Source organism: Lissotriton vulgaris, chromosome 10 (assembly GCF_964263255.1).
Source record: "Lissotriton vulgaris chromosome 10, aLisVul1.2, whole genome shotgun sequence".
Taxonomy (NCBI): Eukaryota; Metazoa; Chordata; class Amphibia; order Caudata; family Salamandridae; genus Lissotriton; species Lissotriton vulgaris.
In genome coordinates, this window is record NC_141698.1 from 232,140,555 (window position 1) to 232,157,213 (window position 16,659).

At 42.0% G+C, this 16,659-nt stretch overlaps 1 protein-coding gene across 1 annotated transcript in view; it reads left to right on the plus strand.

Moving 5' to 3' along the window:
* Window positions 1-16,659, plus strand: part of AGAP3 (ArfGAP with GTPase domain, ankyrin repeat and PH domain 3) — a 1,596,783-nt gene that overhangs the window by 354,350 nt on the left and 1,225,774 nt on the right. Inside the window, exon 6 of the mRNA XM_086940918.1 lies at window positions 4,438-4,572. Coding sequence (XP_086797044.1) covers window positions 4,438-4,572 — 135 coding nt within the window. The remainder of the gene's footprint in view (window positions 1-4,437; window positions 4,573-16,659) is intronic.

Consider the following 16,659-nt stretch of genomic DNA (forward strand, 5'->3'; position numbering starts at 1 on the left):
ACCAACCTATTCTCAGCTGCGTCTGCCCTTTCCTGTAGTCCAACAATGTGTCACACAGACAGTACCATGCCCTCTTTCTCTCCATATATAGTAAGCCCTTGGGGAACCCTGTCTCTCGCAGTCTGCTGATCAGCATGTCAGTTTCGTTAAAGAAATCTGTCCTATGTGTGCAATTTTTGCAGAGAGTCAAACTGCCCATGTGGCAGATTATCCTGAAGAGTCCTAGGATAGTGGCTGTTGTACCTGAGAAGTGTGTTGCGTTCCCTGGGTTTCCTGTACAAAGTAGTGGATATCTTCATGTCCTCTATTTTGAGTGCAAGATCCATGAAACTAATCTCATTTCGGTTATAAGTTATCGTGAATTTTATGTCTGGTGACCTCCCATTAAGCCAAGGCAAAAAATCAATCAAACCCAGTTCACTTCCAGTCTGAATCAAAGTACACCATCTATATACCGCTCCCACATTGTGATATTATTTAGAAAAGGGTTATCAAGATTATATATATGGATACCCTCATATTATTCCTTAAACAATCTTGCTAGGTTGAGAGAGAACCCAGCCCCTATAGCTACTCATTTCATCTGGAGGAAGAGCTCCTTTTGAAATACAAAATAGTGTTGGCTCATGGCAATATCTATAAGTCCTACTATAAAAACAGTCAGGACCCATACTGGGTAAAGTCTCCTGTTCAGAACTTACCTTACCACCTTTTGTGCCTGATCCTTGAGTTATGCTGGTGTACAGCGAAGCCACGTCAAGAGTTACCAGAAATTGAGTGGAGTGATCAAAAGGGTTGAATCTTAACCATACATCCAAGATAGCATCCATTGTGCCCCTGATGCTTGGCCTAGTCATAATTACCCACAGTTTTAGAAAGGTGTTGATATACTTACAAAGGGGCACCATAACTGAGCCGCAATGTAAAAATGCACATCTTTTCAACAACAAGGTGTACCCAATGATAAATGTCTAATCAGTGGAATTGAAAACTGGTACTTTGGCTGAGCTTCGCAGGGACATTTGATTCCTCATGGTGGAGGAAATTAATTACTGGTTAGTGTGTAGGTGCAGACTATTCAAGGGAAGATACAAGTTGGTAATGGTGCAGTCTAAAATGTACCCTCTGAACATGGGCTAAGAAAGTTTTCTTAGAGGGATTGCACATTTGTTGAAGCTAAAGTTAAGGTGGTATGAATTGTGGACTTTAATGTAGTCAGAGACCTAATGTTGCATATACATCCAGACCATAAGGTACATCTGTTGGGGCTTATCCCAGAGACGTGTGGACATACCACTGAGATTGCTACTGCAGGGTACATGGGGAGAATTTCACACTAACTTTACCTTGTTCCCCGCTTCATATAACATTTTTTATAACTGACTTGTTCAAGGGAATTACTTTTCCGTGAAGGGTATGAGCAGCATGGAGAGTGCTGTTGTGATACAGTAGGTGAGTTTAGGATTTTTTGTTTTGCAGTTGTAAAGCGAATTGCTACCTCAACTGAGGTGTCCGGGCGCTAGATTGAAGATTTGCTGTGGGGGGCTGTAAACGGGTTAATGTAAGGCTGGTTAAAGAGCCAGGATTTTAATGCCTTCCTAAAAGCCTGATCTGACTCCATCATGGTAAGTGGAGGTTTGATCTCAGTCTCATTAAAGATGCAATATATTAATACAAATTTACCACAAAGATATACGGGCACATGCATCAATCTCGGCATTTGCGATTCCTTAATTGCGATTTTTAAGGAATCGCAATTAAGGAATCGCAAATGGCTATGCATTAAGAAATCGCTAAATAAATTGCGATTTCTTACAATTCCTTAATTGCGATTAGCATTTTGCGAATCGCAATTAAGGAATCCCTTCCCATTCATTCCTATGGGCCTAGAGGCCCATAGGAATGAATGGGAAGACAATCTCAATTTGCGATTCGCAATTAGCTAATCGCAAATTGAGATTGCGATTTCAAGGGTGCAGGGGTGTCCAAAGGACACCCTGTTGCACCCCTGAAATCAAACAATGCACATATGTTGTGTACACACATGCCCTAAGGGCATGTGTGTGCACAACATGAAAGTTAAAAAAATGCACAAAATTGCATATTTCAAAACATTTCGCAAAATTACCATGAGGTCCAACCTCATGGTAATTTTTTCTCTCTAATTGCGAAATCGCAATTTTTTTCAGTTTCATGTATTGCTTTTAAGGAATTGCAAAATTGCGATTCCTTAAAAGCAATCGCACTTTAAAAAATCGCAAAAATAGTGATTTCTTCACTTTTAGGATAATGCATCCCAAATAGTGATTTGGGAATCGCAAACGGCCGAATTTTGCGATTCGCACCGTTTGCGATTCCTAAATCGCTTGATGCATGTGCCTGTAAGAACTTTGACCAGATGTACTAAAGGATTAGGCATTTCTTAATGAACAGAATCACAATTTCAGTTTGTTAAGAAATGCTAAATAGCCTTTCCATATGTACAAAGGCAGATAGGGAATCTTAAAATGCGATTTCTGCCCGATAGAAATTGCCTTTTGCTATTCCCTAATTAGGAAATTGCAAATAGGGATTTCCTATTTGTGATTTCCTAAGCACACGAACAAAGCATTTCCTAAATACGAACTGGGCATTTAGAAAATGCTAGTACCATTGACTCCAAGTCAGTGATAACCATGTGCAATTTAAAATAAAGCACACCAACATACTTTTTTTTAAAGTGCCATAAAGTGCACACTTGCCCCTAGGGCATTTGTGTGCTTTACATATGAACCCCTTTTTTTGGGGTGCATCAAGGGGGACCTTAGACCCATAGCCACCCTTGGTTTTGCATTACCAAATGTGCAATTTTCAATTAGGAAATCACACATTTGAAAATGCAAAACCATTAGTGCCTTTAGGCCTATTGAAACGAATGGTTTAGCAATTCCTAAATAGCGATTCCTACATAGTAGGAATTGCTATTAGAAAATCTTTGTTTTTGTACATTCCGTTTTGCATTTCCTAAATAGTGATTTCTTAGGATTCGCTATTTAGGAAATGCAAAAACTGAATTTTGTACATCTTGCCCTTTGACCTTAAATAAGATTGAGGGTTAGTGGTTAATGGGTTGTGTGACACATTCAAGGCGGTGATCTGAGGTAAGTGTGCAACCCTTTAACAGGGTAAATTACAACAATGAAACCCACATAAGTACCATTGGAAGAAGAAGATGGGGAGCCTATGAAGTGACATAGAGAGGCAGTTTTCTTATCATTGCTGGAAGTTACTAACTTAAATTCTCCCCCTGATAAATGACTTTCTTTCTTTCCTCTTTACTTCCACTCGGCTGCCATAACAAGCCTCAGAAAAAAAATACTATGGGGCATATGTATGAAGCCTAATTCCTGTTTGCAAATGGGACGATTTTCAGAATCGGCCCGTTTGCAAAGGGGGAAAAGCCTTTTGGGATGTATCATCCTAAAAGGCCCTCACAATTTAGGGAAGCGCAAAATTTGCGACTCCCTATTTTGTGAATGCATTTAAGGAATCGCAAATTGCTATTCCTTAAATGCAATGCAGGAAGCACCCAAGTTGTGTGATTTTGGCCTAAGAAATCGCACATTACCACCAACTTAAAGTTGGTGGTAAATAGCGATTACTTTGAAAAATGCCCTTTTTAAAAATGTTCAAAGTGCCATGTGGTGCACATACATGCCCCTAGGGCATGTATGTGTGCCACATGTGCGCACACACACATATATTTCAGGGGCTCAACAGGGTGTCCTTTTGACACCCTTGCACCCTTGAAATTGCATTCGCAATTTGCTAGTACCTAATGGGTAACATTCTGCTATAAACAATCTCAAGCACTCTTAAATCATATTTGTGAGAAGACAGATGAAAGCAGTCTGCATATTACACTTGCTTCTGGCCCCACCCAGATGCTCATCTGTGACATGCAATTGCTTCTTCGTATTTTTTATTTGCGAACAGTTGATTGGCCTTTCTGTGCTGCTGATGAGCCACGTTCAGAGGACTATCAATCACTTCCATGAAGTTAGCTGGGGTCTTTGGGAACAACAGTCACTTGTCCAAGTTGATGGAGACTCAAAACATAGTTTTAGAGTTTTTAGTGAACCCCAGCTTGGTTTATGAAATGGTAATTGTATTGCAGTTTGGAATACCAGTGTGGTCTTTGACGCCTATTGAGCAGCTGCTCATGCCCATTATGAGCACAAAGGACACACAAGAAGATTTGTTAAGATGAACCACTTGTGTGTTTTGGTCCAAGACAATGGTACACTCATAGACACATACAATTATTAGGGACACAGTTTATCATTTTGTGTATATAATGAAAAGTGACTGTTAGAGCGTTTATAGTTTCAGAATTTTTCGATGTGTTAAACTTCGTTTTAGCAGCACATCTCATGGACTTTTCTTTTCTCATTTCAGATGCAATCAGTGCCACAAATCCTCGAGTGATTGATGATTCCAGAGCTCGAAAGCTGTCCAACGATCTGAAACGATCTACTTATTATGAGACTTGCGCCACATATGGACTGAATGTTGAGCGGGTCTTCCAGGATGGTAACAATGATCCCAGTATTGATCTTTAGGGGGAAGTGGGCAGGGCTACTCTTTGTTTCACAGTTTTTTCTGATCAGAAAAGAAAATTGTAATGACTTTGGATACCTATGAAGGCAGGTAAACCATTCCCATAACTACTGATCCCAAAAGAGAGTGTGACATTGAAACAGTTACATCGGCATGGGGCAGCCTGGGAAGAAATGGAGGAAGGGGAAATACAGGAACGGTTACTTAAATGTCAAGCAATCTCCAACTGAGCCATAGTGATTCTTCTGGAGTTTGGTACTATCAGTGTCTCTAAACTAGGTTGATCAGGGACATGAAGGTTTTCAATAGTTCTGATCTAAATTTTTAGAGATTGGGTGAATGGTGACCATTATTGGGAATATTCGTGGTAGTAAAAGAAGGATGCAATAGCTCTTTGGTGGTGATACTAGTTACTATGGTATAGAGGATTGTGGTGTTTTATAGATTGGTAACAGTATTCATATTGTAGGCATGTAAATGCGGCTAGATAGACCAATATAAACCAGTGTCTGATGAAAGCAAGGGTGTAGAAGACAGATAGTCTTATTAAATCCAGATAAACAGGTAATCTTCAAAGAAGTTTATTCCAAAGGTTTTCCAATCACAAGAGGAGCACCTCATCAGCCAGGAGTCCGACTAGCAACTGAAGATACACAACGGACACCTGGCTTCTGAAGGCTCCCTACATTTAAAAGAACACAAGTATACATTCTCAGCATGCACCCGCGCATGCGACACAAGGAGCACAAGATAATAACAGAGCACGAGATAATAACATTTACTTACACCTAGTACATTCCACTACATCACCTTCCCCCTTATGCAAAAATACAAACAAAACAGCAAAGATCAATAAGAAATAAATTCATTATATCTTGCGGGAGGTTTTCTGATACGACCATTGCGACTACAAGAAGGGGCAGCAGGGTCGACCGCAGCACCAGAAGAAGAAGAAGCATCATTGGAAGAAGAGAGGGAATGAGAATCCAAATTAATGTTTGGTTGTAACCAATGCATCCAATCACAACCTTCTTGAGTTGACAAATTTTTCCTCTTAGAAATAAGAGCAGCTTGTTCCCCAGTCAACTTTGCCAATTGCCTCACATTCCACCAGCCCTTGTCACCCAAGAAAACAGCATTCTTGCTGATTTTAACAACTTGAACGGGGCTTGAAAACACAGAAACCCCTTTTGCCACTTTATAAGGTTTTTTAATCATCACCCAATCTCCCACAGCCATTTGAACATCTTTCACACACTTGACTCTATCAAAATTCTCTTTCATCACAGACTGTTTCTGTTTAACAGTAGCGTTAAGTTCATTTTGTGTCAAAGAACATTGATTGGAATCCATCTTACCAAGCCACGTAGGAAATAAAGGAGAATGTAACCTTCTTCCCCTCAATAATTGAAAGGGAGACACTTGAGTGGTGCAATGAGGAGAAACATTATAATTCCAAATTTTCTTTTCCAAAAACTTAAAAACATCCACCCCAGAGGCTAAAGCAGTCTGGATTCCTTCTTTCAAAATTTTATTTCCACGTTCCATCAGACCATTGGAAGAAGGTGAATAAAGTGCCACTTTCAGTTGTTTCACATCATGAACTTTCAGAAATTTACACATTTTCTCTGAGACGAAATGAGTCCCATTATCTGTTACCAACACTTGGGGCGCCCCCTCCATCAAAAACACTCTTTCTAAAAAAGAAATAGTATTATCAGAATCCGGGGCCTCCACAAACCTATAATACATCCACTTCGAGAAGTAATCAATAGCTAAGATAAGGTATCTTTTCCCCTCAGGAAGCATCTTATACGGGCCTGAAAAATCCAGACCAACCTTCTCCCAAGCACCCTCAGGAAATTGGGAAGGTTGTAATGGAGAATCATGAGTCTTCCAATGTTTGTCTGATAACAAACACTCCTCACAATTGTTCACTAGAGCCCTCACCTGAGCGTCAATGCCAGGCCACCAATAATGAGATTTGATTCTCATGCGAGTTTTGGTCACTCCCAAATGACCACTGTGTGCTAGTTTAACAATAACATTTCTTAAACCACTGGGTGGAACAAATTTGTCGCCCCTCAACAAAACACCATCTTTCACTGAGAGTTCCTCAGCCACTTGAGCAAAATTCTTCAAGTCACCCGACAAATTTCTGACCTCAGGCCAAGCATTAGAAGAAAATTCCACCGCTTGAGATAAAACGACATCTTTCGCACTGGCTTCCTTCCAGTCTTTTTCGGAAATGACAGAACTCCATTCTTCAACGGCATCCACCACTGACACGCATTCTACATCCTCTTCCACCATATCGTCATCATCATCTCTATCCATTAACATCCTGGATAAACAATCAGCTCGGAAGTTTTTACCCCCAGCAATATGCCTTAACTCAAAATTAAATTCCTAGAGTTTTGAAGACCAGCCTGGTCAACCTAGGAGAAAGACTGTTGGAGCCAGACACCTTTGCTAAAAATAAAAGAAAGGGGTTTATGATCCGATAACATAACAAATTTACGACCCCAGATGTACATCTTAAATTTCTGAGCAGCCCACACGCAAGGCAATGCCTCTCTCTCAATCGTGCTATAGTGTTTCTCGAATTCTTTTAAAGACCTTGTAGCGAAAGCTACGGTGTGTTCACTATTCTCCACCTGTTGACATAACACAGCCCCTAAGCCTTTCATACTAGCATCCACTGCAATAGTACAAGGAGAATCATCCCTGAATGCCTGAAGGGAACGTGCTGAAACAATTAACTCCTTGACTCTAACAAAAGCCTCATCCAAATCTTTTGTCCAAATGAATCTCTGACCTTTTTTAAGAAGCAGTCGGAGGGGCTCCACCACCTGTGCATAATTTTCTACAAATCTTGCATAATATTCGGCTAGCCCCAAGAAAGAACGAAGAGCATCTTTATCACCCGGAGGTTTAGCTTCCATAAGGGCTCTGACAACAGAAAACTTCGGCTTAATGCCAGCCTCAGAAATAGTATGTCCCAAATATTCCAACTCAGACACTCCAAATTTGCATTTGTCCTCTCTGACAGTCATCCCTCTACCACCCAAAATGGATTACACTTTTCTCAACAAAATGTTATGTTCATCCATTGACTTTGCAAAAATCAAAATATCATCCAAATACGCTTGGACCCCCACCAGATCCCCAAACAAGGAATCCATCAATCTCTGGAAAACACTGGCCGCCGATGCCAACCCGAATGGCAGCCTCAAAACTTAAAAGCTCCAAATGGGGTAACAAAGGTAGTCAGTTCTTGCGAATCCTTTGACAAAGGTATCTGATGGTAAGCGGACTTTAGGTCCAAAAGCGAAAACCATTTGGCCCCACCTAGATTTGCCAATAGCTCCTGAATTTTTGGAAGGGGGTGACAGTCAACCTTAATATTTTTATTGAGGCCCCTGAGGTCCGCAGATAGCCTGATTTCATTATTTTTTTTACGTGCTACGACGATGGGGGCGACCCATTGAGAGGATTCAGATGGTTCTATAATTTTATCTTTGCATAAATCCTCCAGCATTTTCTTAAGTTCAGCCCTGACACTCAGAGGAACTGGACGTACCTTATGGAAAACTGGAGATGCCCCTGGAATTAACCTAATTTTGTGTTCAGCCCCTTTTACCAGACCAATTTTATTGCTAAAAACGTTATTGAACTCATTCAATAGGTCAGCTCGGTCAATTATTGCTTCTTCCACAAAACAGATAGGAAACTCGCGCACTTTAATAGGATTTTCATCACCTGGGACCAGATACAAACCCATCTTAGCTAGGTCCTTCCATCCCACAATATCCTTCCCCTTAATTGCCACATAAACTTTAGTAACAATAGACCTGCCCAGAACTTGTAAGTTTCCCAAGAAAAAACCTAACATATCTATATCTTTCTCCCCGAAAGCCTTCGGATTGACATCAGATTGAGTTAATTTCCTATCACTTCCCCATTTATCATAAAATGTGGTGTCCCTGAGAATTGTAATGGGTGCTCCGGAATCTGCCATTATTTGTACCTTGATGTTATCAATTGAAGCTTCACATAAAGGTCCCTTAATAGCACCAGAATCCCCATTAACCTCCACCATTAACATAAGGTTGTCGAACTTTTCACAACACTCATCCATGTCCCCATAGTTGACTTTAAAAGGTTTCTTTTGAAACTTGCAGACTTTTTGAAAATGACCAACTTTCTTGCACAAAACACAGTGTTTATTAACAGCAGGACAACCCTTGAAATTCCCAATATGGAATTTAGAACCACATCTAAAACAAAAATGTTGTTTGTTTTGATTCAGATTTGGTTTACTTTGCCACTTTTCCTTATGTTCTTTACTAGAAATAGCATATAGCCCTTCCTCCGACATCTCTTCAGAAACAAAATTTACTTTAGAAGAAGAATCCACTGACATAGCTTATGTGGAAATTATTGATCTCTCAATACTAAGACTGAGATCAATAACTTCAGATAATGACGGATTCTTACAACTGAGAATCCTTTCCTTAACTTTAGGGGAGGCACAATTGAACACAAATTGGTCACGAATATAGTTATCAAGCAAAGGTCCAAAATCACAAGTAATTGCCAATACCCTTAACGCAGAAATATATTCATCAATGTTTTCATCTTCCTTTTGTTTCCTTTTATAGAACTTGTGTCTCTCTAACATAATATTAGGAGATTCCTCAAACTGTTTCTTCAATCTCGCAATAGCCTCAACGTAAACATTCCACTCACTATCACCAGAATGAGCAGATGGAGGTGGAATAGGTACAAGACTCTTAAAAATGCGTTGAGCAGCTAGACCTAGACTACCAAACAGTAGAGCAAATTTTCTAGGTGGTGAATAGTCAGCCGCATCAATCGCCATAATGTGGTTCTCAAATAAGCCAAACCACTCTGACCACAACAAAGTAGGTTTTCCTGGCTTTTCGAGAAAAGAAGGAGGTTGAGTGACTTCTCTGACAGAAGACATGTTAAATGAGTAGAACAGTAAGCACCAATTAAATAAAACAAGGTTAAAATCAGTCGTAAAATTATTATAACCCAAAACAATTAATTGTTCAAACAGTACCAAAGGACAAGGAAATGCCTCTCTGCAGAATAATCCTTCCGTTTGAGGAAAGAGAAATTAATTAGTCATAAGGCGTGTGAATCGCCGTAAAACGGATCACACGCAGACTGTAGAACTGATTGAAGCCTTGGAAACTTCACCAAAATGGGCGCCGCACGTAACGTCCAACGTGTAGCGTCACACGTATTCCCAGAATGCTGAGCGGGACCAAAGATACGAAGATTCCAAGCTCCGGAGCTGCGCTGTAAAGAATCCTGGAACAGAAGTTCAGCCGCGAACACTCCAGATCCCAGAACAAAGTTCGGTAAGCGCATAATTCAAAATGTTGATTTATGAACAGATCGCCAAAAAGGATAGCGAAAATCAAAATAGCGATAAATCCAACCATCCGTGGTGAATCAGGAATGAATGTCAGAAATTGTGCAAAATGAAATCAGCACCCATTCATCTGCGCAAAATTCCGCTCTTCAAGACGACACAAACATCTCTGTAAAGATTCCCTGAGGATTTTTTTTTTTTTTTTTTTAAATAAACCTGAGAAGAATAGAAACACCACAGTGGTTTCCTTTCCACACGAAGATCAATAAATAGTCACTAAAGGTTTTAAAAGATAACCAAGTAGAAATCCAAGAAAATCGCCATACAGCTGAAAAATTCCCTTGCGTGGGTCGGTGATTGGAAACAAAATCCCGATAGTCGCCAATATGTAGAAGACAGATAGTTTTATTAAATCCAGGTAAACAGGTAATCTTCAAAGAAGTTTATTCCAAAGGTTTTCCAATCACAAGAGGAGCGCCTCATCAGCCAGGAGTCCGACTAGCAACTGAAGATACACAACGGACACCTGGCTTCTGAAGGCTCCCTACATTTAAAAGAACACAAGTATATATTCTCAGCATGCGCCCTCGCATGCGACACAAGGAGCACGAGATAATAACAGAGCACGAGATAATAACATTTACTTACACCTAGTACATTCCACTACAAAGGGCTACAATATCACTGATTTGGTTAGGATGGGATGAGAGGAAGCATTTCTCTGATATTGATCAAATTGAGAGTAATAATAACATGTACAAGACTATTGTGTATTGCCATTTGGAACATCTCTTACTGAGATCAAATGTATTTTGTATTGCTCTATTTAATTATTTTTATTGATGCGAATGTTCTCTATAGAGGATGGCTGAACATTAAAGAATACCTGTGGAGAGTACTCATTTTTCCAAATAACGAACAAGACCATGGCACCTTCATACCCAGTAGGTTTGGATATATAGCCACTTTAGGAGAACACACTGAAAAGTTGTTACTGTGTCGAGCATTGGAGTCTCCATTAAGGACAAGACTTAGAATGGCCTGTGCAGTGTAGGATTTGTGTTGCTTTGCACTGGTCTGGAGGTGCGTACCTCTGTGGTCTGTTTGAGTGGTTGTGATACAATAAACATGGGACAGCACCACACTGGTTGTCAGTCAGATTTAGGTAGTTGTTCACGTTCATAACTGCACTCATACTGTCCGGGCACACTTATTAGGCTCCACTTGCTTCTCACACTTTAGCCATGTTGCTGCCTTGTGATGAGCCTTTGAATCTGCTCTAGCAGCTTAAACCAAGATGGAATGAGGCCATCTGTATCTCTGCATCTTGTCTATGTGTGTTTGAACCCACTTCAGCTTCCGTCTCTTCCTAATAATCTTGTGTAAATGATCTACTGTGTCAAGCTGAACCCTCTTTCCCAGTGTCAGGTCTCCACTATTGTAAAATGAGTCTAGCTCTAATGCCCATTAACCAAGAGAATCCTTTGTACATCTCATTCAAGTACCCCACCCCTGTTTCCCACTCTCCAGAGAATCAAAATCTGACTAGTGGCAGTTAGTGATATTTGACATTGGTAGGGCAATGGAGGCCATAATATTTGCCCTGAATTCAGGGCTCTGGGAGCCGACATACCTGTGATGGAAAGCGAGGCACAGGCAGTCTTATTCTGCATGATCAGTTCTTCCAACCTTGGTTGTGTCCTCTCTGCAGATCCAATTAAATGCAGTAGCAAGGAGCAGGTACAGTTAAAACGTGCATTGTATCTATTCAATGCACGTGTCTCGGTGTCAGAGAGTCATCTGAGGTCTTGACTCTGATGATGCCAGGTAACATGATTATAAACTGTCTCGCCCTAGGCGTCCTACATTGCTATCCCAAACCTACAGGACCACTCTGTAATTGATAGCAGCACCGGGCTGAAAGCTAAAACCCCTGGGGCTACATTAAACAATGACACTTACTGAGCTACATCTAGGGGTGTGGTGAGGAGGCTTCAAGAATGGCAGGCCAGGGCTGGATTAAGTTAAACCCAGGTTTAGCCAGCAAAGTTATGAAGGAAGTTACATGCACAATAGCACATTTGACAATAAAAGGTGACTCACTGTAAAAATGACAGCCGTCCAGGCTTCACTCTTTTTCTTTTAGAACATTATAAAAGTAAATAGAAAATGATTGGCTTAGAATGCAGGCAATTGGTTGGGCTCAACCCTAAAGGCCAAAGTAACCAGTTGCCCCCCCATCTCACCAAACGCTTGCCTCCACCATGATGCCTGCTGTCCTTCGGATACCTCAGTTTTATTTTTCGGACATTGAGAACCTGCTGGTGGATATTTTTCAAATTATATTTCTCATTTGATCTTCATCAGCATGTTTGTTCAGGGAAATCTGTATTTTTCTTATTTACACACTGGTATTTTTACAACCATTGCCTTTTGGTTTTTTTCCTAACATGAATAGATTTATTATTGACATCTAAATAAACAAGCATTGGCATAGCCAATAGGTCTCACCTTTGGGACTTTACAAGTGTTTAACCATGCAGCACATTATTTTGATTGCTGTGCCACCATGGATTGAAGAGCTATACAATTACCACACACTGGGTCATGCAGTCTGATTCAGATATACATGCTTGCCCCTGGAAACTTTTATTGACACATTGCAAAGCTTTTTAACGCACAGACAGAAAGACAGACAAGTGCCTCGATTAAAATCAGCAGAACTGAATTAGGAATTAAGGATATCAGTTTGAAGGGCAAAAACCAGTGCAAGATTAACTATGCTCTGGTTGCTTTCTATACAGTTGTCCGTCTTTAAGTGGGTTGCATCATTCTAGGAGAGTTTCAGAGTAGCCAAAGTGGAAATTAGTTTGTACTGAATTGTTATTTTGGTAATGGGTATGGCATTTAGGAGAATCACTTATCGTTGGATGCTAACAGACAACAGTGAAGATAAGGGTAATGTAGCCAGTCCAGGGGCTCCTAGGTCTTCCTTTTGCATCGAAGTGGGACTAGGTTGTACCTGCCTAATGAAAGGCAACTCCTAAGGCTGGAGAGAGAACTTTTTCAGAACCTCTATGCAAGACAACTAACACCTCATAACCTGGCTATCGTAAGTGTGAGGTAGCTTGGTGAGCAGCAGAGCATCTGCTTCGTAAATACGAAAACTCCCGCAAGTGAAGATCACTGTCAGAGAGTTCAAGCAGAAAATCAATAGCAATCCGTGGAAAGTGAAGACCTGTTGGAACCCCCCCAACTCCGCCATGATCTACCTCCCCACCTCAGGCCCGCTCTGTAGAGCAAACCATCCTGTGTGGTGAATAAACATATTATTATTAGTATTGTAAGCTGAGTGGATGGGGGCCTGGTACAGATTAGAGCCCCCTGATACACATATCTGTTGTTGCCCCATATACTGCAGATATCGCACAGAACCTAAACCCTGGGTTCGAGGCATATGAGCTGCAGATCGTACACTTAGCAATAGATCACCACCTAATGTTGGGCTCGGATGATTGCGGGTTGTTGTCTTCTTGGAAGAAGTCTTTGTAGTCACGAGATAGGTGACTCCTTCCTTGCACAATACTGCGCATGGTCATCGACTCCATCCTCAGATTGTTTTTTTCCGCCACTGGGTTCGGATGAAAGTTTTCCGCTCTGGCTAGAAAAGATTTTTTCAGCAACTTCGAAAGGTGAAACTTTATATACACATTTTCGACATCAAATAGACTTTTCGACATCACCAGCTACATTCCGGTTCGTCGACGTGGGCCGTTGGGCCTATCGGCGCCGTACGGCCTACGCCTCATGGACAGAACTCCGTTCAAGAGAAGCCCGGTATGTCGAGCAAAATTCCCTCATAGCGACCATTGCGAGGTCTGCAACCTCTGTCTATCGCCGGAACACGACGAGTCGACCTGCACAGCCTGTGCCTCCTTCCGATCGAAGAAGACCATTCGGGATCGGAGGGCCCGTCGACACGAGATGAGGAGATCAGCGCCAGCACAGGAGGCCATCTTTGAGGAGGAGATCGTCGGAGATGACGTCTCCGGGGACGAAGATCCACTTGAAGATATCTCAGAGGACGAGGCTTCACTCGTCGGCGAGGAAGACTCGCCTGATCTCCAGATCATATCTGGGGCAGAGGACTTAGACGACTCGATTCCATCTCGGCAGCCCGTGAGTACCCCTGCCCCTGCACAACATACACTACCCAAGCCAAAGGCAACGGTCGGCACTCCGCCCATGGGGCCCAGTCAAGACCAAAATCTACCCTCAGACGCCCCGCCCTCTGGTTCGGCTCCGAGGAAAAAAAACTACGCCTTCCGGTGCCTCGGCACCGAAAAAACCACATCTGCCAATTCCACCTCCTCCATTGGCACAGAAACATCCTTCGACACCGAAGGACTCTTCGATACCGAAGCCAAAACACCCTTCGGTGCCCAAAGACAAAGACCCTTCGGCACCCAAACCAAAAGACACATCGGTGCCGAAGCCAAAAACGGTACCGGATCCAAAAGCTTCGACTCCGAAACCTTCCGGTTCTAAAAATAAAGATGGAAAACCAGAGTCCGGCGCCGCAGGCCCAAGGAACCATGTCTCCACGCTGAAATCTCCAACATCGGTACCAAAGACTCCAAGGCCTGATACAGAGACGCCTAAACCCTCTAACAAGCTTACCAAGCCGAAACCACCTTCGGCACCGAAAAATTTGCCACAGGACTCGATAACTCCTCCTAAAGCAAAGAATACCAAACAACCCCTATCGGCACCGTAAAAATCGAAGCCGAAGAAGATTGTAGAGGAGGAAGAACTGTTTAGACCACATCCTAAACAGAAAAAGGTCTATATCAATCCAAAGACTGGACATGTTGAAGCAATTCCTTACAAGAAAAGACCAGCAGACACACCACTTCCACCTGTGGTTCCTGCCAAAAAGAAGGATTGTGCAACTTCTCCAATGCACCCTTCCTCTCCTTCACCTTCTTCCTCTCCTATCCCTCCTTGTATTGAACCTCTATCTTCTCCTGTTCAATTTCCTGCATCATTACACCATACTGACGAGGAGTATGATCTAGGTGGGGGGAATGACATACCAGAACCACATGCATACCCTTTAGATGAAGATGTCAATCCAGAATACCCTAAGGATGGTGACATATATAGTTTTCCACCACACAATGTGCCAGACATTCCTGATCCTCAGTACTACCCAACAAAACCTTCCCCTCCAGAAGATAGTATTGGGTTTAATCATCTATTAAATAGAGCTGCCCTTTACCATGGAGTTCCAATGCACTCTGATGCCATCAAGGAGGATTTTTTACTGGACACATTTGAGCAGTCACAAAGGTCTACACAAATACTACCCATGATCAAAGGAGTCATTAAACATGCTCCAGACATATTTAAAGACCCGGAGCGATGTAGGGTGTTAAATCCCAGAATAGAAAAAATGTATGGACCAGCACCATCTGATCCAGTCTATATTAAGGGACATCTGCCACTAGACTCTTTGGTAGTGTCTAACGCACGTAAAAGAGCCAATTCCCAGACCTCTGGTGACACGCCCCCGCCTCACAAAGAATCTAAAGTTATTGATGCGTCAGGGAAACGGATTGATGTGCAGGCAACAAACATATGGCGCATAGCAAACACACAAGCCTTACTCTCACGCTATGACAGGGCTCACTACGACCAACTACAAAAACTAATGGAGCACCTCCCAGATCAATACAAAGATCAGGCAGCAGAGTTCTTACAAGAAGACACATTAATATCCAATGCCTCAATTAAATGTGCACTAGATGTAGCTGACACAGCATCCAGAGCAGTCAACACTAGTGTTATACTCAGGCGTCATGCGTGGTTAAGCATTTCAGGTTTCAAACCAGAGGTACAGACTACCATCTTAAACCAGCCCTTCAATCAGAACCAGTTGTTCGGGCCGGAAGTAGATAACACACTAGAAAAGATGAAGAAAGACACGGAACACAGCTAAGTCTATGGGTGCATTACAATCCACACAGAGTAGAAGTTCTTTTCGCCGCTCCTTTTATAGAGGAGGCACCAAGCAGACCGGTACAGATACACCATCATCTTTTAAGACGCACACACAGACCTCCTCTAACAAAGGCTACTTTAGAGGAGGATACAGAGGCAACAATAATAAGGGAAGAGGTAGAGGTAATAACAACAACTGCTCCTCTTCCACTCCCAAACAGTGACTTCCCTCTGCCTCCCCTACAGCATTCCACTCCTGTGGGGGGCAGATTATCACAGTTCCTACCAATTCCATCACAACAGGCAGGTGAGTAAGAGAGATTATCCAACATCGCTACTGCCTAGAACTCACAGCAACCCCCCCCAAACATACCACCCAGGCAGCGTCCAATGTCCACAGAACACATGACTCTGCTTCAACAGGAAGTTCTAGCACTTCTACAAAAGGATGCTATTCAAGTAGTTCATTTAGAGGAAGGGGGAACAGGAGTTTACTCCCTGTACTTCCTAATTCCCAAAAAGGACGGGACATTAAGACCAATTCTCGACCTCAGACCCCTCAACCATTACATACAATCAGATCATTTTCACATGATCACTTTACAACAAGTACTCCCACTACTACAACAGGGAGACTTTCTTTCAACACT